General features: G+C 43.5%; 1 protein-coding gene across 8 annotated transcripts in view; it reads left to right on the top strand.

Moving 5' to 3' along the window:
- Positions 1-475: 475 nt before the first annotated feature.
- The window catches only part of MRAP2 (melanocortin 2 receptor accessory protein 2), a 52,996-nt gene continuing 29,351 nt past the window's right edge, over positions 476-24,120 (top strand). Inside the window, exons 1-2 of one of the 8 annotated variants that reach the window (XM_043457414.1) lie at positions 718-778; positions 6,293-6,359. Coding sequence is in view for 2 of the 8 variants with exons in the window: in XM_043457416.1 (XP_043313351.1) it covers positions 6,326-6,359 (34 nt within the window). In the remaining 6 variants the exon portion in view is untranslated. Of the gene's footprint in view, positions 566-655; positions 848-6,292; positions 6,360-17,249; positions 17,337-24,120 lie in introns of those variants that run through there. The other 7 variants (XM_043457416.1, XM_043457415.1, XM_043457419.1 and 4 more) reach the window with 7 other exon arrangements.

The following is a 24,120-nucleotide window of genomic DNA, read 5'->3' as shown; positions in this document are numbered from 1 at the left end:
AGGGCGCCAGGCCTCCTGAGCTTGAAGGCAAGCCCTACGGGGAGGTCATCTCCAATCCCCTGCTTTAATACTGCATCCCTCATCATCAACATTCTCTGTCCTTTTCCTGAGTTATTTCTTCTCTACAGCACTTGTCGCAATCCAACACAGGACACGTTCTTATTTGTTCTGTTGATTGCCTGTCTTTTCCCTGGAATATAGGCCCCAGGGGGCTGCTTCCCATCGCCCGATCAGGGACCAGGAGGGAACTAGGTCTCTAACTTGAAACCACTCCTGTTTCGCTCCCATCTTTGGGGGGCCCTGTCTGGGAGACCCTGTGCCGGCAGGCATGAGGAGAACAATGTGAGGTATTAAAGTAGCTCACGATGGCGAGTCCCAGCGTAACCGAACCTGAAGCCAGTACTGAGGACTTTTCCTAAGCCCCTCCTAGACCGCCTCACTCCTCGCTCAGCTCGCGGGCTCCCGTTACCTAAAGTTGGCCAAGGGGCGCACTGCCGAGCCCCGGGAGGGCTAACAATGCGCTCGGGTCCTTTTCGCTTCCTCGCGACAGGCTGTCATCCAGAAGGTGCGTGAGTGCCACCCCCGAAGCCAGGGCACTAGCGTTCGGCGGAGCTGGCTGCTCCGGCGCCCTTGAACTCGGTGGGGGTGCGGGGACGGCGCCACGCCGCCTCCGCCGCAGGTCGGGAGCGCGCGTCCCCGCCGCACCGCAGCGCCGGGAGCGCCCGGCCGGCCAGACAGCTGAAGGCGGCGGCCGCGCTCACGCACCTCGCAGGAGCCGGTAACCGCGGGCGGCACGGGGCTCGGGGGCCTGAGGCTCTGGCTCCCACGGACGGTCGGGCTTGCTGAGGTTGCGAGGGGGTGGTTTTTCGTTTGCGGACGGGGGTGGTTTGAGTGGAAGGGAGTGGGGAGGAGAGATCGGCTGCTCGAGGGTGCCCGGGGCAAGAGTGCGGACGCGTGGAGTGGACCCAAGTTCAGAGCCTTCCTGGAAGCCGATTGCTGTGCGCGTCCTGTCGGAGGGCGTCCGAAAAAGCAAAGAGCGCGGCGCCCGGGGCTGGGGTGGTGGGTCTCGCTTGCACGCAATGATAGGTCATACCTTCTCCCGCCCGGGCAGGGGGAGAACTTTCCTTGTTCTGGCCGGCCCGCCCGGATGTCCCCAGTAACCGAGAGAGCCCCCAACCCGGCGCGGGAGACCTGCCTGTCCCGGCGGAACGCGCTGCCCGCGGCTCCTGGGTGCGCGCTCCTGGCCATGGGCTGGGCTCCCGGAATAACGCGGGTTTGACTGCTGTTAGTTCATTTTGCCTGCAGGTCATTCTACTGTTTAGAGGGAAATACGGGTTCGGTTTTTTCCCCATCGTTTCTGTGTATTTAATTGAGGAAGAGAGTCGCCTCATTAGAAACTTGTTCGGAGGCTTTGTGGTTTCCGCCGCGGTTTAGATAACACGGGCAATCGCAGATGATACTCTGGATTTCATCTAACAAAATTGAAGCCTGCGATGGTGTTGTAAAAGCAAAGGGAGCTTGGGGAAAGTCTCCCTGCCACTCCAGGGAGGAGAAGGGAACTCCCACGTGTAAATTAATTCTGATAAAATCCCAAAGGTAAACGGTCATATTTCCAGTTTACAGGTGAAGAAAATTAGGTTGAGATATTAAATAAGATTTCCCAGCCAAACCCCCCAGTTAACAGTGGGGAAGCGAGGTCTGGAATCTAAGACTGTGATCCAGTGTATCACCTAAAATGCAGGCAAGAAAGCCCAAGGCTACAAGAATAAGGTCCAGAGTGCAGGAGAGGTAGCCAGGTGCTGGGGTGCCTGACAACAAACAGTTGTGTTCTTATCAGGAAGATTACCCAGTGTTTATGAAGGATGAGGTGATATTAACAGGTGACAGGAGGAGGCAGTGTTGCCCCAGTCTGCTTCCTTCTTTTCAATAAAGCAAGGGCAGCCCAAACCCCTTTAAGAGGATCCAGAAACCCTGAAACTGAGCTGAGGTTCAAGTAGCAGGCATCCCAGCTCACAGTCCCTCAGGGCAGGCTTGAGAGATGGTAGCGGATCCCCGTAGACTTCAAAAGAAGGAAACACTGAATCCCGGCAACCCTCCAGAACAAATTCTTAGAGAAGCTAGCTCAGGAGCACCAGGGAAAGGATTTACAAAATCAGTGTATGCCAAATGAACTTTTCTCTCTTTTCTAGCAGCCTAGTGGGGCTGCGGATTGGGGCACGCGGTATCCACTGTTTTTCAGCTGTGGGTTGTGACTCATCAGTGGAATGCTATCAGTGTAGTGAGTTGCACCAGCCTTTTTTAAAACATGAAATTCAATAGAAGGGACGAGAAAGGATCAGAGTGCACTGTATGTACAAGGGCAAGTATTGGGTTATGAATGTTGTGTGTGTGTGTGTGGTTTATCCCACTGCCTCTGCATGGGTGTGCATACCTAACCCTGGCTGCCCGATTGTTCCTTCCAGGCTAACTTCCTCTGCTCATCGTGGGGTCATCTTTTACTTGGCAAATAATATCATCAGCATCTTCTGGAAAATGTAGTCTTCCTCCTGCCCATTTCTCTAGGCCCCCAGGTGTTGAGGTATTTTACCAATCAGAATTCCTCTCCAAATCCTTTATTTTTGATCTTCTAATGTTGTGGGTCTGATGACAACTTGGCTGTGTGCTTCCTACTGCGCAGCTTCCTTTGGTCCTCACAGCTAGGTGGCTTACATTTCACAGCTGGGGACCTGTGAATAACTCAGTCACTGCCTCCCACCCGCATCATAGATGTGTGTCCTGGCTTTACAGAGGCATACTCTCCCTAAGGATAAGGTGTGGGAAGAGTGGACACACCACAGGGCTCCATCTCTATACCTCCCTGGTGTCACTCATCATGAGACAGATATAGAGGGGACATTTTTCTGTAGGATCCTCTATAAGACCCATCTCCAGGCAAGAGATATAATGTTGAGCTCACAGTATGGTTGAAGGTCTTCTGCATTTGGGATCAATGAAAAAAGTAAAGGATGGGGTGTTTCTGCTAAGCTGCAGTTCATGTGAGAGAAGTAACCTGAGGGTCCCAGTGGCCCACCAGGCCAACATGAACCTGTGTGAAGTAGCTGCTCAAGAGCTAACATGGGTTGCAGTGATGAGAACAGGATTTAAAAAAGAAGACAAAGCAAATAGATACTTGCATGGAGCTGATTATGTGCCAGGTAGAGTTGTAAGTGTTTCACAGTTGTTTTCTCAATCCTGTCGCACCCTCATGAAGTAGGGAATGTAATTATCACTGTTGACTTTAAAGATATTCACAACCTAAAAGTTGAGAGTTATGTTTGATTTGGTGGAAATTTTTAGGACTTAAGTCTGGGAGGCAGCATCTCAAGTAACCCTGAGAGAACTGCTCTGAAAAGGTGGCATGGGGGGCAGGCCATGTAAATTTTTGCAACAAAGAGCAGGTAGTCATAATATCAAACGATGATTGTTAACTAAAGAAAATTAATATTCCAAGTTAAGGAATTTAGCGCTTTTCTATGTATGGGAAGATGCAAGAGTCTGGGCTTACTGAAATCATTCCTTTGATATGCACCTCAGCTGTCTGGGACCAGTATCCTGTGTTTTTACATCCCGATTTTCCTCAGGGCTCACCATAGGAAGTGGCTGCTGGCTGCTAGATGGCAGGACTTTTCTTTCCTGACTTTCCTCAGGCTCACCAGCTCACCATCTGTGGTGGCTGCAGTTGCTGATGACTGTGACATTCTTGTTTTCTGATATGGCAGGAAATACTCCATTTCTCATCACCATTCCCATTTAATAGATGTTGAGACTAAGGCACAGAAGGATTAAGAAATTTGTCCAAGATCATATAGGCAGCAAGTATAGAGCTGGGATTACAACATGGGCCTTTAACCACTACCATCTACCAACCTGTGACATTTGAGTCAGAGGAGCTGGGGACCACTGTACTCAGGGTCATATCCAGGGTGGCTCCTTTATAAAGGACAGAGAACAACTTCAGAGGATCCAGAGGAAGGTGATGGGATGATGAGGGTCTGAGTACCAGGCCATATGAGGAACAGGGAGTATTTTTTTTCACCTGGCAAAAAAGCAGCCTTGGTCAGTTCTGAGGACATTCCTCAGACATCTGAGGAAGAGAAAGTAGGTTTGCTTCCAGAAGTAGATCAAGCCAGTACTGGGGGATCTGTCAGGACTGGGGAAGGGATTGCCCACTGGGTGAAGGAGTGTCAGATTTCATTACTCAATGCCCTTTCTAGTGCTCAAATTCCTTGGTTTTATTAGATCTGTACCCTGGTGCCTCAGACGGCAATCTGCCTTCCGTGCAGGAGACCCGGGTTCAATCCCTGGACCAGGAAGTGGGTTGCCATTTCTTCCTGGATCTTCCCCTGAAGAAAGGAGTGGCAACCCACTCCAGTATTCTTGCCTGGAGAATTCCATGGACAGAGGAGCCTGGCGGGGCTATCGTCCGTGGGGCCATAAAGAGTCAGACACGACTGAGTGACTCACACACACACATATAAGAGAAAAATAAGCTTTCAGTAACTGGAAATGAACAGACGCTCCTAGACATCTATGTGTGCCTACAAAAATAAAATAGGGAACCAAATTAAAGTTCTGAACAAGGCACACATTCAAATTATGAGTGAGCCATCAGTAGAAGGAAAATGAGTACATGAAAGCACCCATGTATAGAGTGTAGGATATAACAGCCACAAGAAAGAATGAAATATGGTTTTCAGGAGCATAGCTAAAACTATGGATGATCAAACTAAGTGAAGAAAGTCAGAACCAGGAATATGGCAGGAAGTATTCCTTTTCCAGAAAGAAAACCAAAAATATGGCAGGAAATATACTCCATTTTTCCAGAAAGAAAAATATCATATTACTTATAGATGGAATCTAAAAAATAGTGAATTAATTGAGAGAACATAAATGGACTCAGGGACTTAAAAATCAAACTTACAGTTACTAAAGAATAAAGAAGGGCACAAGGGGTACATTAGGAGGTTGGAATTAACAAATACAAGTTATTACATATAAAATAGTCAATAACAACCTATGTATACCAAGGGAAATCTATCAACACTCTGTAATAACCCATATGAGAAAAGAATCCAAAGATGAGCAGATAGATGTGTATGTATAACTGAGAAAGCTTCTGTACATGTACAACACACACAACATTATATGTCAGTGTTAGGACAGTAAACAATAAAATTAATAAAAAAGGAGGGAATGAGACAGAAGCTTTTGGAAAGTGATCCTTAGAAACTAATTTTCCTGCTGCTCTGTCTTAAACCATTGCTTTAGTTTAAATTTCCTTTTCTGTGGAACAGAGATGGAAATACCTGGTCCCACTCCTTTCTTACTTATTAAAATATTGGTTCAGCTCCAGGCTGTAAGGAACGGTGTGTGCTGCTTGGAGACAGATTTTGGGGGTTCGTTCTGGCATATTTCACTCTAATTTACAACTCCCAGATAAGACTTCCACAGCCCCTCCACTTGCTTTGATCTTGGAGGGATGAGAAGCTGGCCAGCTGTTGGGCATAAGGAAAGAGAAAAGACGCCAGCCAGCGTCCTGCAGGGTTGCTGCGGGAGTCAGCATGCAGCAGGCCTCGCTAGCGTAGCAGGAGATTTATTGTTATAACCAGATTGGAGTTTCTTTCGTCTCCAGGCAGCACACTTTAATTCTTGGGAGACTTTGAAATGGTTGCTTCAGTAGAAAAGTCCCTAGGATTCTGCTCAAGTGTTAGTCTGAGAGTGGGAAGGATGAATCCACTGAATGCATTTTAAGGAGTAGCGGAAGAGAAAAATGAAATTAACATTTCATCAGGTCCCATAAATTGTGCCAACTCAGAGTGTGTGTTACATACGCTTCAGTGGAAATAGTAAAGAGTAGCAGTCTATACTTGATGTGTGCTTCAGACGAAGACTTCAAGAGGAGCCTTTAGAAAAGAAAAGGAAATGTTTACTTGCAAGAGAATTCAAGGGAGCCAGGCTTCAGAAGATTGGTTCATCAAATAAAAACACAATAAAAACTTCAAGGAAAATTCCCCCAGATAGTTTCCAGGATTCTCAAATGCACATAGTCTGTTGTTTATGGTTGAAAACAGCTTTCTCACATGATGGTCATATTCCCCAAAGTCATGATTTATCTTCAGACATTCCCATGGTAAGCAATCAGGGTAAAAAAATTTTTTAGGGAGTCCAGGTTTATAGGACACTTTCAAAGTTTTATGATTTTGGAGACCAAACCTACAAACAGGATGGTCATGTTATTTTTGGCTTATTTCAGGGTACAAAGTGATTTTTTTTAAAACTGGAGTATATGAAGAGCTTGGTCCCATTGGAAAGAAAGACAGGTATGCATTTTTGCTTCTCTTTGCCAGGGTGAGTCTTCAATCCATCATGGTGTTGCTGAGATGTGAAGTGAAAAATGGAAGTTGAGAATCTTTGAACTGCTGAATGTGGATGTTTTTGTCTCAGTTTAATTGTTTCTCATGCCGGTGTTACCAGGAGCTATGTAATTTCTCCCTGACTAGAGAGCATTGGTAAATTTCCTAACCCTTCAAGTTAAAATAATTTATAAGCTTCAAATGATTATTTCCCCTAAAGGTGCATTTGCTTTCCTCGGCCAAAACAACCATTAAAGGCAAAGACGGGGCAGCTAGGGGCGCTTCTTCCTTAAATACTGGTTCTGAATTCCCCTGGTTGATGATCAAGGAAAAAAAGTGGGAGATAAGTGATGGTAATAGTTATGAACATAACCTGTCTTTCTATCAACCTTTGTGTAGATTTCCCCAGAAAATATAATTCTATCTTCTGTGAAAAACAAAGCAAAAATCAACAACAAAAAACCCACAGAAATTTAAGATGCAGATCTGAAGATCTGGAAACTACTAGAAACTATATCTTGTAAACCTACATACATTCCTACCTATGCTTCTCTAAAATTTGTGCTAAATTACCACCATAGGCAAAGAGAGTTAACTCATTTTTCTGGGAGTCTGAAGTGGAGCCCAAGGTTGCCAGAAGCAAGTAGATGTTTATATTGAGCTTTCACTTGCTATTTGTAGTTATTTTATAACATGTTTAATATTAAAATGTCCTCTAAATTTTCTCTTAAATCTGATGCTCCGGGAGGTTGAACCAGGTGGGACCCAAGACTTTGGGCCTTTTTGGCACCATTGGTCCCAGGAGAGAGTAGATCATTAGAAAGTGTAGCTTTGTTGCTGCTCTGTCTCCAGCTCTTAACCCATTGCTTTAGTTTAAATTTCCTTTTCTGTGGAACGGAGATGTAAATACCTGGTCCTACTCCTTTCTTGCTTATCAAAAGATTGATTCAGCTCCAGGCTGGAAGGAACAGTGTGCACTGCTTGGAGACAGATTCCATCATCAATAAATACAAAGTGGCTTTGTTTGCCAGATCATCCTCCAAGTGATTTAAGACACAGCCAACCTCACGCTCATTAGTCTTCTTGTGCCAAATGTTTCAAAAATTCCATTAATTAAAATGGAAAGGGTGGTTGTCTTTCTATCATCGTTAAAATGGTAATTCAGCTGGCCATGATGCTTTCTAATAGCATCTATATAAATCAGTATGATGGTTTGGTGAGAGGCGCTAACAGAATCTGATTTATACTCTCGTTACTAAAATGAGAGCTTCAAGTAATCCATGTGGTGGGATTTGAAAGAAGGGAGAGAGTCCTCAAAGACTGAGAGACTTGGACAGAATTCCCTGGAGGAAATGATGACTGATTTCTACCCTCGAAGGCAAGTGGGAAGCTGGAGAGCAGGAGATGGCAGTCCAGGCTGGCAGGTGGGACAGAGTGGGCAAAACCTCAGATGACCATCTCTGAGGGTCCCCTCACCCCAGGCTCCTCTGTCCTAATGAGTCCTTCTAGTTCTTCAAAGTTTGTTGTTGTTGTTTTTAATGTGAACCATTTTAAAAATCTTTGTTGAATTTGTTGCAATGTAGCTTCTGTTTTGTATTTTGGTTTTTTGGCTGGAAGGCATGTGGTTTCTCACCTCCCTGACCAGGGATCTAACCTGTACCCCCTGCAATGGAAGGCCAAGTCCCGGTCACCGGACCCCCAGGGAAGCCGTGACGGGTCCTTCCTTTCTTAATGTCTGAGTTGTACCTGTTATCTGCTTGTCATCAGGCTGCTGTGACGTTTCTTAACATGTGTGTGTATGTGTGTTTGTTTGAGAGAGTAACATTCAACAGAGGAGAGCATCATTCTGAACTCAAGCCTCAGTGCTCTGAATTCCTTGTGGGTACAGGCCTTGACTTTTCAACCGCTGCTCTATCATTCAATGTCAAACTCACAGTGTTTAGAACTTCTTTATTGAGCTGAATTGACTCATACTAATTTTAACATGTTCATGTTCTTTCTCCTTGAGGGGCATATTAATAAGAATGTATTGGTTGATCAATGTATTGGTTGACATTGTCATATACTGGAATAGATTTTCTTTCCGAAACTGTATGTTATTTAGTGCCAGTAAGAGTGATTGGTGTAAAGTAAGTTATTTTTAAGGGCCTTTCTAGGACAGTTTGTCTAACTAATTCATCAAATAACACATCAGTTTTAAAAAATTAATTTCAACCCAGAGGAATCAGGTGGAGAGGGAGGTGGGAGGGGGGATCGGGATGGGGAACACATGTAACTCCATGGCTGATTCATGTCAATGTGTGACAGAACCCACTGCAATGTTGTGGAGTATTTAGCCTCCAACTAATAAAAATAAATAAAAAAAAAATTAATTTCAGCACCTTTATTCTTGTTTTTTTGATTAATTTATTTTCATTGGAGGATAATTTCTTTAAAGTATTGTGGTGGGTTTTGCCATTCATTGACTTGAGTCACCCGTGGGTACACATGTGTCTCCCCATCCTGAATCCCCTTCCCACCTCCCTCCCCGCCCCATCCCTCTGAGTTGTCCCAGAGCACCAGCTTCACGCATTGAACTTCAGCAGCCGTATCCTTATGCTAGGACTGCTGTAACAAAATACCTGAACCTGAGTGGCTCTAACAACAGAAATTAATTTCCCACAACTCTGCTGACTGGAAGTCCAAGGTGAGGTGTCAGCGGAGTTGGTTTGCTCCGAGGCCCATAAGGGGAGGATCTGCCCCAGGCCTCTCTGTCTTATAGATGACCACCCTTTTGCTTCCTCTCCACGTGGTGGGCTCTCTATACACCAGTGCCCCTGGTGTCTCTCCTTGTGTCCTGATCGCCGCTTCCTATAAGGACACCAGTCAGATCGCATTAGGGTCCACCCTAACAGCAGTCAAACTTAAGTACATCTTTAAAGACTGTTTCCAAATATAGTCACTTCCAAAGGTACAGGGGAGGGACTTTGCTGGTGGTCCTGTGGTTAGGACTTTGCCTTCCAATGCAAAGAGTGCAAGTTCGGTTTCTGGTCAGGGAGGTAAGATCCCACATGCCTCTGGGCCAAAACCTTAAAACAAGAGCAATATTGTAACAAATTCAATAAAGACTTTTAAAATAGTCTACATTAGAAAAAATCTTTAAAAAAAAAAAAACAAAGGTATTGGAAGTTAGGATGTCAACATATGAATTTGGGGGGACACAACTCTAATAGCATCTTATTCATGCTGCACTACACACACACAACACACATCATTGAGTGTGTGATGCAAGTAGAAAGCAACTAGGTATTCTATTAAGTTCTAGAGGCATAGATCTGAAAAGGAATTTCACTACATCTCTTTCAGTCCTTCTCCTTTGCTTTCAGAGACAGTGAATAGGCAGTGGACAGAGGCAAGACCCGAAAGGAAATGTCTGTTTGCTGTAAAAATACTGGTGCCAGGCTGCCAGCTCTCTTTCCTTGCAGAGAACTATTTTAATTGTGAGATTATCTCTCTCCTCCTTGGAGGGTGCTTAACATAGCTTTTATCTATGAAAGGATCTTTGTTAATGATAGTTGTTTGTTTTTGTTTTGTTTTGTTGTTTTACAAATTTCCTTACCTGGCAAAAAAAAAAAAAAAATATATATGTATATATATATATATATATACTGGCATCCCTGTTTTCCAGGTCCATGAAATACAGCTGGTCTCCAGGAAACATTTCCCAGAGACTAGAGCCAATTTTATGAGATTGAGGTACTTCCTTTTGGTCCTGGGGAAGCAACTGGCTTTACATGTAATCCATGAGAAGGCCCTGGAAGCTTTGGAAGGATAACTGATGGTGGACTTTATCCTGAAATGTGGCAGGCTAGTGTGACAGGGACCATGGGAGATGAAACTTAACAGAAAGATTTTGGGAAATGGAGCTAGTCTGTTTGCTAAACTAGTCAGAGTGTGAGGACCAGAGCTCACACAGCATAAATACACTGCCAGCTTCTCCCTGGCAGAAGGAAGTGTGATTCCTCACAGCCTGGACAAAGCGAGTATTCCTTTTACGTGGTGAGGAAGTGCCACATAGGCTTTTGAACTGAGCAAGGCTGGATCCTAGAAGGTTGGCTGTGGAGGAAGGACCCACAAGGGGAGGGCGCCTGGATGCCCAGCACCATCTTCTGTCGCCTGGGATGGTCTTTTACTCTGGGGAACCTCTCAGTTACCATCCCCCATCTTAGGACATTGGTCAGAAAGTGTTGATTTTTGTTATATTTTTCTTATTTAAAACATTTTAGAACATTTTGGGATGAAATATATATAACATGAAATGTACCATTTTAAAACTACAACTCAATGGCATTAGGCACGTTTACAGTGTTGGGCAACCCATCAACCACCACCCATCTTTAGAAGTTTTTCATCTTCCCAACTGAAATTCCATATTCATTAAATCAACCTGTTTGCCAACCTTTTTGGCACCAGGGACCAGTTTTGTGGAAGACAATTTGTCCATCTACCAGGGTGGGAGAGGGATGGTTTCAGGATGATTCAAATACATTACATTTATTATGCACTTTATTTCCATTGTTATTGCATCGGCTTCACCTCAGACCATCAGGCATTAGATCCTGGAGGTTGCGGACCCTGGCATTAATCAGTAGGTCTCCATTCTCCTTGCATTTGGCAACCAACATTCTTTGTATGAATTGGAGTGCTTTGGATATACCATGTAAGTGGAATCATGCAGTATTTGTTCTTAGGTGTCTGGTTTATTTCACTTAGCATGCTGTTTTGAATGTTCATCCATGTAGTTGCATATGGCAGAATTTCCTTCTTTTCTGAGGCTGAATAATATTCCACTGTATGTACATGCTACATTTTGTTTATTCACTTATCCACCAGTGTACATTTGGACTGCTTCTTTCTTCTGGCTGTTGTGAATGATGGGGCTGTGGTGATGTACAGCTATCTCTTGGAACCTCTGCTTTCATTTCTTTGGGGTATATACCCTGAGGCGGAAATGCTGGGTCATAAGGTATTCCATATTTACATTTTTGAGTACCTATTACCTTGTCTTTTATAGAAGCTACACCGTTTTGTATTCCTGCCAGCAACACACAAGGGTTCCAATTTCTCTGCATCCTTGCTAACAGTTAGTGTTTTCTGATCTGGGGACTTTTGTTTGTCTGTTTGTTTGGTAATAGCCATTCAAATGGGTGTGAAGTAGTATCTCGTGATGAAGCACTGCTTTTTGATAGCTGGTTCTTTGGCTTGTGTGTTAGTCACTCAGTTGTGTCTGACTCTTTGCAACCCCATGGGCTGCAGCCCACCAGGCTCCTCTGTCCATGGGACTCTCCAGGCAAGAGTACTGGAGTGGGTTGCCATGCCCTTTTCCAGGGGATCTTCCCAACTCAGGGAAAAAATCTGTCTGCACTGCAGGAGACCCGGATTCGATCCTTGGATTGGGAAGATATTCCGGAGAAGGGAATGACATCCCACTCCAGTACTCTTCTTGGAGAATCCCACGGACAGGGGAGCCTGGTGGGTTACAGTCCATGGGGTTGCAAAGGGACTTGATTGAGTGACTAACACTTCATGTCACTTCTTTGGCATGATTCTAGTGCTTTTAAACATTTTTATTTATTTAAAATTAGTTTTATTGGAATATAGTTGATTTACAATGTTGTGTTAGTTTCAGGTGTACAACAAAGTGATTCTGTTATACATATATTCATTCATTTTCAGATTCTGTATTCATATAGGTTATTATAGAATATTGCGTGAGTTCCCTGTGCTATACAGTAGATCTTTGTTGGTTATCTTTTTTATATGTAGTAGCATATGTATGTTAGTCCCAAACTCCTACTTTATCCCTTCCCGATCCCTTTTCTCCTTTGGTAATCATGTTTGTTTTCTGTATCTGTGAGTTTGTTTGTTTTGTAAATAAGGTCATTTATATTCTTTTAAAATTAGATTTCACATATAAGTGATATCATATATTTATCTTTGTCTGATTTCACTTAGTGTGGGCAGGAATCCCTTGGAAGAAATGGAATAGCCATCATGGTCAACAAAAAAGTCCAAAATGCAGTACTTGTATGCAATCTCAAAAATGACAGAATGATCTCTGTTCGTTTAAAAGGCAAACCGTTCAGTATTACGGTAATCCAAGCCTATGCCCCAACCAGTAACACTGAAGAAGCTGAAGTTGAATAGTTCTATGAAGACCTACAAGACCTTTTAGAACTAACACCCCAAAAAGATGTCCTTTTCATTATAGGGGACTGGAATGCAAAAGTAGGAAGTCAAGAAACACCTGGAATAACAGGCAAATTTGGCCTTAGAGTATGGAATGAAGCAGGGCAAAGGCTAATAGAGTTTTGCCAAGAGAACGCACTGGGCATAGCAAACACCTTCTTCCAACAGCACAAGAGAAGACTCTACACATGGACATCACCAGATGGTCAACACCAAAATCAGATTGATTATATTCTTTGCAGCCAAAGATGGAGAAGCTCTATACAGTCAGCAAAAACAAGACCAGGAGCTGACTGTGGCTCAGATCATGAACTCCTTATTGCCAAATTCAGACTTAAATTGAAGAAAGTAGGGAAAACCACTAGACCATTCAGGTATGACCTAAATCAAATACCTTATGACTATAGAGTGGAAGTGAGAAATAGATTTAAGGGACTAGATCTGATAGACAGAGTGCCTGATGAACTATGGACAGAGGTTTGTGACACTGTACAGGAGACAGGGATCAAGGCCATCCCCATGGAAAAGAAATACAAAAAGGCAAAATGGTTGTCTGAGGAGGCCTTACAAATAGCTGTGAGAAGAGAAGTGAAAAGCAAAGGAGAAAAGGGAAGATATTCCCATGTGAATGCAGAGTTCCAAAGAATAGCAAGGAGAGATAAGCGTATAAGAGATCGCTGAGATTCCTCAGCAACCAGTGCAAAGAAATAGAGGAAAACAACAGAATGGGAAAGACTAGAGATCTCTTCAAGTAAATTAGAGATACCAAGGGAACATTTCATGCAAAGATGGGCTTGATAAAGGACAGAAATGGTATGAACCTAACAGAAGCAGAAGATATTAAGAAGAGGTGGCAAGAATACACAGAAGAACTGTACAAAAAAGATCTTCATGACCCAGATAATCACGATGGTGTGATCACTCACCTAGAGCCAGACATTCTGGAATGTGAAGTCAAGTGGGCCTTAGAAAACATCACTATGAAGAAAGCTAGTGGAGGTGATGGAATTCCAGCTGAGCAATTTCAAATCCTGAAAGATGATGCTGTGAAAGTGCTGCACTCAATATGCCAGCAAATTTGGAAAACTTAGCAGTGTGCACAGGACTGGAAAAGGTCAGTTTTCATTCCAATCCCAAAGAAAGGCAATCAAAGAATGCCCAAACTACCGCACAATTGCATTCATCTCACACGCTAGTAAAGTAACGCTCAAAATTCTCCAAGCCAGGCTTCGGCACTATGTGAACCGTGAACTTCCAGATGTTCAAGCTGGTTTTAGAAAAGGCAGAGGAACCAGAGATCAAATTGCCAACATCTGCTGGATCATCGAAAAAGCAAGAGAGTTCCAGAAAAACATCTATTTCTGCTTTATTGACTATGCCAAAGCCTTCGAATTTGTGGATCACAATAAAGTGTGGAAAATTCTGAAAGAGATGGGGATACCAGATCACGTGACCCGCCTCTTGAGAAACCTATATGCAGGCCAGGAAGCAACAGTTAGAACTGGACATGGAGCAACAGACTAGTTCCAAATAGGAAAAGGAGTATGTCAAGGCTGTATATCGTCACCCTGCCTATTTAACTTATATGCAGAGTACATCATGAGAAATGCTGGGCTTGAAGAAGCACAAGCTGGAATCAAGATTGCCAGGAGAAATATCAATAACCTCAGATATGTGGATGACACCACCCTTATGGCAGAAAGTGAAGAGGAACTAAAAAACCTCTTGATGAAAGTGAAAGAGGAGAGTGAAAAAGTTGGCTTAAAGCTCAACATCCAGAAAACTAAGATCACGGCATCTGGTCCCATCACTTTCATGGGAAATAGATGGGGAAACAGTGGAAACAGTGTCAGACTTTATTTTTGGGGCCTCCAAAATCACTGCAGATGGTGATTGCGGCCGTGAAATTAAAAGATGCTTACTCCTTGGAAGGAAAGTTATGACCAACCTAGATAGCATATTAAAAAGGAGAGACATCATTTTGCCAACAAAGGTCTGTCTAGTCAAGGCTATGGTTTTTCCAGTAGTCATGTATGGATGTGAGAGTTGGACTGTGACGAAAGCTGAGCACCGAAGAACTGATGCTTTTGAACTGTGGTGTTGGAGAAGACTCTTGAGAGTCCCTTGGACTGCAAGGAGATCCAACCAATCCACCCTAAAGGAGATCAGTCCTGGGTGTTCATTGGAAAGACTGATGCTGAAGCTGAAACTCCAATACTTCGGCTACCTCATGCGAAGAGTTGACTCATTGGAAAAGACCCTGATGCTGGGAGGGATTGGGGGCAGGAGGAAAAGGGGACAACAGAGGATGAGATGGCTGGATGGCATCACTGACCCAATGGAGATGAGTTTGAGTAAACTCTGGGAATTGGTGATGGACAGGGATGCCTGGCATGCTGTGATTCATGGGGTCACAAATAGTCGGACACGACTGAGTGACTGCACTCAGATTATCTCTAGGTACATCCATGTTACTGCAAATGGTATTATTTCATTCTTTTTATGGCTGAGTATATTACACTGTATATATGTACCATATCTTCTTTATCTATTCCTCTGTCCCAGGACATTTAGGTTGCTCCCATGCCTTAGCTATTGTAGATAGTGCTGCTATGAACACTGGGGTGCATGTATCTTTTTGAATTAAGGTTTTCTCTGGATGTATGCCTAGGAATGGATTGCTGGATCATATGGAAGTTCTGTTTTGTTTGCTTAAGGCAGCTTCATACTATTCTCTATAGTGGCTGTACCAATTTGCATTCCCACCAACAAAGTAGAAGGGTTCCCTTTTCTCTATATCCTCTCCAACATTATTGTTTATCGACTTTTTGATGCTGGCCATTCTGCCTTGTGTGAGGTGATCCACATGTAGTTTTGATTTGCATTTCTCTGATATTTAGTGACACTGAGCATCTTTTTTTTTTTTAATTTTAATTTTTTTTTGAGCATCTTTTTATGTTCTTTTGGGCCATTGTATGTCTTCTTTGGAGAAGTGTCTATTTACATCTTCTGCTGTACTTTTTCAGAAGGCTCAGGAATATAGCAAAAAGTAAATAGTAATGGGAACCCCAAAAGACTAATTATAAGAGAGTGGTCATCTTGGGATATGTCTTCAACCCACCTAGGGGACTTCCCCAGTGGCTCAGTGGTAAAGAATCTGCCTGCAATGCAGGATATGTGGGTTTGATCCCTGGGCTAGGAAGATCCCCTGGAGGAGGGCATGGCAACCCACTCCAGTATTCTTGCCAGGAGTATCCCATGGATAGAGGAGCCTGGTGGGCTATAGTCCATACGGTTGCCAAGAGTTGGAAGTGACTGAAGCAATTGAGCATGCACAGCATGCCTATAACTTTTCGAAGTCCAGAACGAGGAAAACAGGGTCCAGAAGGAGGCAGGAGTTCATCAACTGGACGGCATTTCTTCAGTGAGGACTCCAGCCCCTCCACTGCTGAGAGTGGCCTCACTTTGTGGCTGCAACGGGACATCCGTGCTGGGATACAAGGCAAACAGCAGAGCATCCTGTCACGTGTGTAGTGGGCTAAATTACATACCATGACTCCTTTGCCCTAATTCTACATTCACTGGCTAATCTTCTCATCTTGAATTTTGTTTCCCAGACTGCAGAACCTCTGCTCTGGTCTTCTTGACCATTTTGTTCCTTATTGTAATTCAACAAATGGATGTTCTGGTTATAAATCATTCTCCTTTCCTTGGTCAGTGTGCCCGCCTCACCCTGGAGGACTGTGAAAAGCCAGCTCCCTAAATCTGCAGAGCTGAGGCCAGTGTGCCTGCCACCCCCTCACATATCTCAGAGCCGTGCGTTGTCACTTTCAGGCAATTCTTCCCAGATGGAGGCTTTACAGCTGCTCTCTGGAGTGTATTTCCTTGTGTAGGCCTGACAGTTTTCTCTCTGTCCAGCTGAAGTCTCTGTTAAAATGGGAAAGCTCTCTTCTTGGGTTCAGGGTAGAGAAAGAGAATGAAAAAAAAAAAATAATTTCATGGCTTTTCCACATCATGAGAAACTGACTCGGTGAGTATTAACTGCATGTCTGCTATGAGCCAGGTTTTGGGTGGGTTCTGGAAATACAGCAGTGAGCAAGTGGAGAGGTCCCCGTCCTGATAGAAGAGAGACCAAAGGGAGGAGATGGCCCCCAGATGGCCCCCAGATGGCCCCCAGTGGTTCGTGTGGTCCTAGCCTGGCCTGTCCTGTGGCACATTGCTGAGACTGTTCCCATCTCAAAAGACCTCTTCAAGGGGCTCAAGGACAGCCATCGTGTTCCCCACCTCATAGTTCATGCAATAAGCATTTGCTGTATTGACCCAGGGAGTAAAACAGAGCAAGGAACTTTATAAAGTACTTCTCAGCCTATGTACCCAGAATGTAACTAGTGCCCAGAAAATAACTGGAGGAGGTGAGTGTAGGACCCACCCCTCATCCTCTTTGAGAGATCAGCTGGTGGAGGAGGATACCCACTTGTAATTCAGCCTCTCTGCATTTCAGGTGTTGGCTGAAAATCTAGTTGCACAAAATATAAGCTTCCTTTCTGGTTTTGGAAATTGTTCTTCTATTGGCATTGATTCTGATTTTCAAACAGGAAATCTTCAGGCTTGCAAGCACCTTCTGTTCCAAGTTTTGCTCCTCAAAATGAGTTGCTGTTGTGCAGTGGAGAACAAGGAAGAGACAGGAAGAGGATGCATCCAGAATTTCTGTCAGCCGTCAGTCGCTGTTTTTGTTTATTTATTTATTGGCTGTGCTGGGTCTTCGTTGCTGTCAGGCTTTCTCTACTTGTGGCGAAGATAGATACTCTCTATCTTCATTGTGGGGCCTGGGCTTCTCATTGCAGTGGCTTCTCTTGTTTTGGAGCACGGGCTATAGGCTCATGAGCTTCAGTACTTGTGGCTTTAGGCTCAGTAGCTGTGGCTTAGTTGTCTACAGCATGTGGATCTTCCTGGACTAAGGATCAAACCTATGTCCCCTGCATTGGCAGGCAGATTTTTATCCACTGTACCACCAGGGAAGTCCTATCACCACATTTTTGTGAGTAACTGAGTACTTTCTAGGAAATGTCCAGCAAGGCATAAACCTTGATCATGTAGAGAAATTTTGGAATTGTGTCTGTCTGAAAAGGGAGGAAGGACCATGTGTGTGTATAATATTTATAGTCTGAATTGAATAACTAGAGTCTTGGACTTCACAAGTAAGATGTGTGTTCAAGTCAAGATAATAGTTAGGAGGAGGACTGAAGCCCAGGAAGCATGGCCTCCTTAATTGAAGCAAATAAAAAGCCACACTCTGTGTAAGAAGTTGCTAACTTAAAATGGATTCACCGAAAAGGAATCTGCAAACATGAGAATTAAAGTGATGTGCAGATAGAACACGGTGGTTCGCATTCACGTGGAATCTATAAAAAGGAGCAATGCACTGGGTAAGAAGACCATGTCAGCATTTGTTAAGCAGTATTCTGGGAGGGACCACAGTGGTTCTGATTTTATACAGTCAAGTGTGATTCCTTGCTGGAATGTAGTGCCCTTTGGAAATGCTTTAGGAATATCCAGCTGGTTCTGGCCTAACCATGAGCCCAGTTCATAACTCTGAAGACTTTTATTAGATTTCTGTGTGGTCCATCACACGTGGCTGCATATAAGCTCAGGGGATCATCAGTTCTACTTTGGGTGCCTGGTCGTATCTCTGTGCAGTGAGGGAATGAAGCTTCTAAAGCTATGATGCTGAAGTTCTGACCTTGGGCTCCTCGGTGACCAAAATGGGGCCTGGCCAGACTTTGATTTTTTGGATGTCTCAGCTGGAAAGAGAAAGGGTGACTTCTCTGTTGTGAAGGGATAACTGTTCCTATGAATAGAAGAAAGAAAGAGATAAGGATAAGTGATTAATGAGATCGTCATGGCCCAGGTCGGAATGGAAGTTGCCATCCTGGGTGGCACACCAACTTTTGGAATTTGGGAATTGAAGAGCGGAAAGAATGCCTACAGTTGGGAATTTTAATCTCAAATTTAAATGGGTCATTAGGTCTGCCTCCATGCAAGCTGACACCTACGGTCATTAGGTCTGTGGCACTGGCCAGCAACTGCTTGGTGTATCTTCCCAGCTGTGTGTGTGTGTGTGTGTGTGCGCGCACCTGTGGATGCTCATTTTTTAGGGTTTATAGGCATCTTTTGGATCTCTCTTTTATGTGCTAGTCCTGTGCTGAGTTGGTGGTCACTTGGAAAACTCAACTGCTCATGTCTACCCCTTAACATGGCAGTAAAGGTCCAGTTCCAAGGAAACAGCTCCCTCATCACATGCACCCATCGTGACCCACCACAGATATTGATGAAGAGTTTTTAATTCACTCCATGGGAGCATCCATGTTCATGTGTGAAAGTGAAAATGCTAGTCTCTTAGTCATGCCTGACTCTTTGCAACCCCTTGGACTAGAGCCCACTGGACTTCTCTCTCCATAGGATTTTCCAGGCAAGAATACTGGAGTGGGTAGCCATTCCCTTCTCCAGGGGACCTTCCTGACCCAGGGGTTGAACCCGGGTCTCCTGCAGTGCAGGAAGATTTTTTATTGCCTGAGCCACCAGGGAAACCCCCGTGTTCATATACATCTTCCCAAGTTCAGGGAGGTGGAGAGAATTATTTGACCTGATTTAAGAAGGCAAGAGGATATCCAGGAGTGGTGTGGGAACCTGGGTTGGAGAAAGAAAGATTGGATAATTGGAAGAAGACATGAAAGTGCTGGGCATGTGGATGGGAGAAGGGACACTGCTTAGATGGTTCTGAGAGGTTCCTAGGGCCTGCTAATTGCCCTCTCCCACTCCTATAAACTGGCCTGAAGCACCCAGTGCACACCTGGAGAAGGTAAGTTTATTTTTCAGGTGGGGCTTTGAGGTGAGGTTATCATTTTTCATTATTGTTGTTGGCAAGGATGCGTTCAGCTACTCAGAAGAGCAATTAGTCTCTCTGTACAGCGCCAATAGGCTTGTTGGGATATGCTTCCTCTGGAAGAAGTTTGTTTTACTGATTCTAATATTATGATGAAATCTGACATGAAGAGACTCTCAGGAAGGAGTGAGGAGCAGCGGGGGCCGGAGGAGGCCGCACACCGTGCTCTGTGCTTCCTGTTTGATGGGCTCTGAAGAGAGCACTGTCTGAGCCCGGCAGCCCCGCGAGCAAGCCTCAGCACCCCATCGCTCCTTCAGTGTGTGTTAAAGCCCAGACACTCCTCACTGTGGCAACAATATACTCTGGGCACTGCTACCCAGACTCACTGGCAGCTTCCAGATGGTGAAGCAGCGCCAGCTTCTGTGTCTGCAAAGCTCAGAAAGGCACCCCTGGGCTTCAACAATGGACATTACGCAACACCCTGCCTTCTGTTTGTTGTTTGTCCTGGGCATGTGATGGCCCAAGCTGGATAATTTGACACTTGCATGAAAAGCACTGCCTCGTGGACTTTTTCAAGGATGTGAGGTAGAGGCAGAAGCCAGAGGTTCTGTCCTCCAGCTCTGTCTTGGCAATTCAAGCACCGAGAGGAAATAGCCAGTGAAAACACAGGATGCTCCTTTCATGGGAAGGACTCCACAAAGATGGCTGCCCTGGGATGGGGATGGTGTGGCCTGCATCGCATTCCACTTCCCCAGAGAGCCTCCTGTCTCCAGGCATCTGTCAGGCATCCTGTCTTACAGGACCACCTTTCTACTCTCAGGACCTTGTCACCTATGACTTTCATCACCCTTTGGTCTCCATCCATCTCTAACTAGTTCATTTAGATGAATAGGAATAATGTAAGGGAGAAAAAAAAGTTTAAGAAACACCTCTCTGTGATGGGTAAGTGGTTGATACATCTTGATATCCGACTCTTTTACAGATATTTTACTTGCTGGTTCCTCGCTGGTCCTATGCAGGTGGTACTAATGCTTCTTTCTGAGCTGATAGACTAGCAGGAAGAGCCGCTGGGCCTGTAGGCCTGGGCAACCACGGATGGGGGACCACTGTGCACAGATGTGGAGAAGAACATCATGGGCAGGGATGCTCAGAGCATGGAAAACACTTGCTCATATTTGTTTCCTTCATTATTTTATATACTTTTTTCTGTTTTTCTATTTTCTATTTTGACACCAGCTGAAGCCAGCTACCTTCGTCTGCTTATTACATTGGCTGTAATGCTAATTTGCCATAAAAATGATATGATCAAACCAGACTTCATCTTATTTGCCTCAAAAAGACAGAGATTATTACCATGTTTTTGATTAGATGAAACATCATGAATCCCATATTTCTCATTGTGATTTTAAACCATTGAAATGAATGCCTTTTGATTTATTTTTATTATAGTAATTTTATTCATCTAAATTACATAGATCAACTAACCATATGGTGAAGTTGATAGGAATTGGCTGACAGGGAAGTTGTTGTTGTGTAAAGAATAAACCTAGGCATTTCTTTCTCAGACTAGCTTTTCCCTGCATCCTGGCTCTGCACATTTCATGCAACATCACATTTCATCTTTAGAACAACTTCATGATGTTAGTACTATTATCACTTTTATTCTCCTGTTGGGAAAACTAAAGCTCAGATCTTTTTTTTTTTTTTTTTTGCCACAACTCTCGAGGAGGGAGTTGGCAAACTTTTTCTATAAGATATTAAAAAGTAAATATTTTAGACTTTGGGGACTCTGCTATCTCTCTCAGAACTACTCAGCTGTTGTACTGCTAGAGAAGACAAAACAAAAACGCAGGTAGCTACGTTCCAATAAAATTGTATTTATGGGCTCTGATAATTTCTTAAAATTCTCTCAGATCATGAATAATACCATTCTTTTGTTTCTTCCCAATGGTTAAAAATATTAAAACATTCTTGGAAATTCCCTGGTGGTCCAGTGGTTAAGACTCCATACTTCCACTGCAGGGGGTATGGGTTCAATCCCTGGTCAGGAAGCTTAGGTCCCACATGCCACATGATGTGGCCAAAAAATAATTTAAAAAAATAAGATGAATGAAAAACTGAGAAAAAAGAAATAAAAATAAAACTTAAAAATATTAAAACATTATTCACTTGCAGACTATATAAAAACAGGTGGTAAACTGCATTTGCTTTCTCCAGTATACATGATGAGAGTATGCGGGAAAGGAGACGTGTGTTAGGATGAAGTGATAGGAGGAATACTCCCATCAGAGGGAACAGTATGTGTGCAGGTTTGAAGGAGCATAAAGTATTTGAACAACTGCAAGAAATCCAAGTGCAACTTGATGTATGGTAGGAGGCAAGAGAAGGGGAGATGGCAGGGCTCAAGTCATGACCTTGTAGAATATCTTAAGGATTTTAGGCTTTGCCCTTAGAACAGTAGGAAGCCATTTAAAAGTATTAAGCAAAGGAGTAACAAGGGCAATTTGTCTTTTTAAAAAATCATTGGCTGATGTGTGGAGAATGGATTGCAGTGGGTTGGTAATAGTAGAAGCAGAAAAAACAGGAGGCTCAAGAAGCAGGCCAGATGGATAATGATGGTGTCAATTAGTGACGTAGGCAGAACCACTTCCTGCCAACAACAGGCTGAAGTGTCCTTTTTGGCAACATAGAAAATGGAGGGAAAACAACAATGAAGACTCTCATCTTCTGACTTCAAATGCAGTGCCTTTTCCTGTGTGGTGTGAAATTCTTAACAGTCTCAAATGGGAATTATGTTCATCCTAATCTACCATTTATCTCTGAACCTCACAACTGGAGAGCTACTCTTCTTTCTCACACACAGTTCCTTTCTTCTGGAGAGAGTGCTCATAATTGAGGACAGTTCCTTTTTGAGTTTGAATTGTTCATTTTCATTTCCTGAGGAAATTTATTTCATTGTCAAGGAAAATCAACTCTTGTTCAAAGAATAGAAATGCCAGAGAAGATACTGTGGCAATGGTTTCATTACCATTACCAGTGGTTATTTCTGTGCCAGTATTAGAAAGGTAACCAAATCCTTACTCAAAGGTCAGCTTTTCCTAAAATTTGTACAGCTTTCTTTCCCAAAGGAGAATTGGTACCTTCTCTCCTACCTTTGGAGTAGTGATTTGTCTGGCTGGGCACTCACAGTCACCCTCTAATTCTGATATTATCACACATCTCTGGGTCAGAGCGCACCCTCTTTTGAACTACAGGATGTGAGGGCTTGGAGTCTGTTTCTATGGTATCCAGGACTGGGAATGGGGAAGAAAGAAAGAGGGAAAGGTGATGACTTCAGACTATACTACAAAGCTGACTTCAGACTATACTACAAAGCTATAGTCATCAAGACAGTACGGTACTGGCGCAAAGACAAAATATAGATCAATGGAACAAGATAGAAAGCCCAGAGATAAATCCACACACCTATGGACCCCTTATTCTTGACAAAGGAGGCAAAAATATACAATGGAGAAAAGACAATCTCTTTAACAAATGGTGCTGGGAAAACTGGTCAACCACCTGTAAAAGAATGAAACTAGAACACTTTCTAACACCATACACAAAAATAAACTCAAAATGGATTAAAGATCTAAATGTAAGACCAGAAGCTATAAAACTCCTAGAGGAAAACATAGGCAAAACACTCTCTGACATAAATCACTGCAGGATCCTCTATGACCTACCTCCCAGAATATTGGAAATAAAAGCAAAAATAAATAAGTGGGGCCTAGTTAAACTTAAAAGCTTTTGCCCATTGAAGGAAACTAGAAGCAAGGTGAAAAGACAGCCTTCAGAGTGGGAGAAAATAATAGCAAATGAAGCAACTGACAAAGAATTAATCTCAAAAATATACAAACAGCTCATCAGTTAAATAGCAGAAAAATAAATGACCCAATCAAAAAAATGGGCCAAAGAACTAAACAGACATTTCTCCAAAGAAGACATACAGATGGCTAACAAACACATGAAAAGATGCTCAACATCACTCATTAGCAGAGAAATGCAAATCAAAACCACAATGAGGTATCATCTCACACCAGTCAGAATGGCTGCTATCAAAAAGTCTACAAACAATAAATACTGGAGAGGGTGTGGAGAAAAGGGAACCCTCTTACACTGTTGGTGGGAATGCAAACTGCTACAGCCACTATGGAAAACAGTGTGAAGATTCCTTTAAAAAACTGAAAATTGAACTGCCGTACGACCCAGCAATCCCACTGCTGGGCATACACACTGAGGAAAGCAGAATTGAAAGAGACACGTGTACCCCGGTGTTCATTGCAGCACTGTTTATAATAGCTAGGACATGGAAGCAACCTAGGTGTCCATCAGCAGATGAATGGATAAGAAAGTTGTGGTACATATACACAATGGAATGTTACTCAGCTATTAAAAAGAACACATTTGAATCAATTCGAATGAGGAGGATGAAACTGGAGCCTGTTCTACAGAGCAAAGTAAGTCAAAAAGAAAAACACAAATACAGTATATTAATGCATATATATGGAATTTAGAAAGATGGTAACTATGACCCTTTATGTGAGACAGCAAAAGAGACACAGATATAAAGAACAG

Source organism: Cervus canadensis, chromosome 33, assembly GCF_019320065.1.
Source record: "Cervus canadensis isolate Bull #8, Minnesota chromosome 33, ASM1932006v1, whole genome shotgun sequence".
Classification (NCBI taxonomy): Eukaryota; Metazoa; Chordata; class Mammalia; order Artiodactyla; family Cervidae; genus Cervus; species Cervus canadensis.
This window is presented reverse-complemented; position numbering and strand designations above follow the sequence as displayed.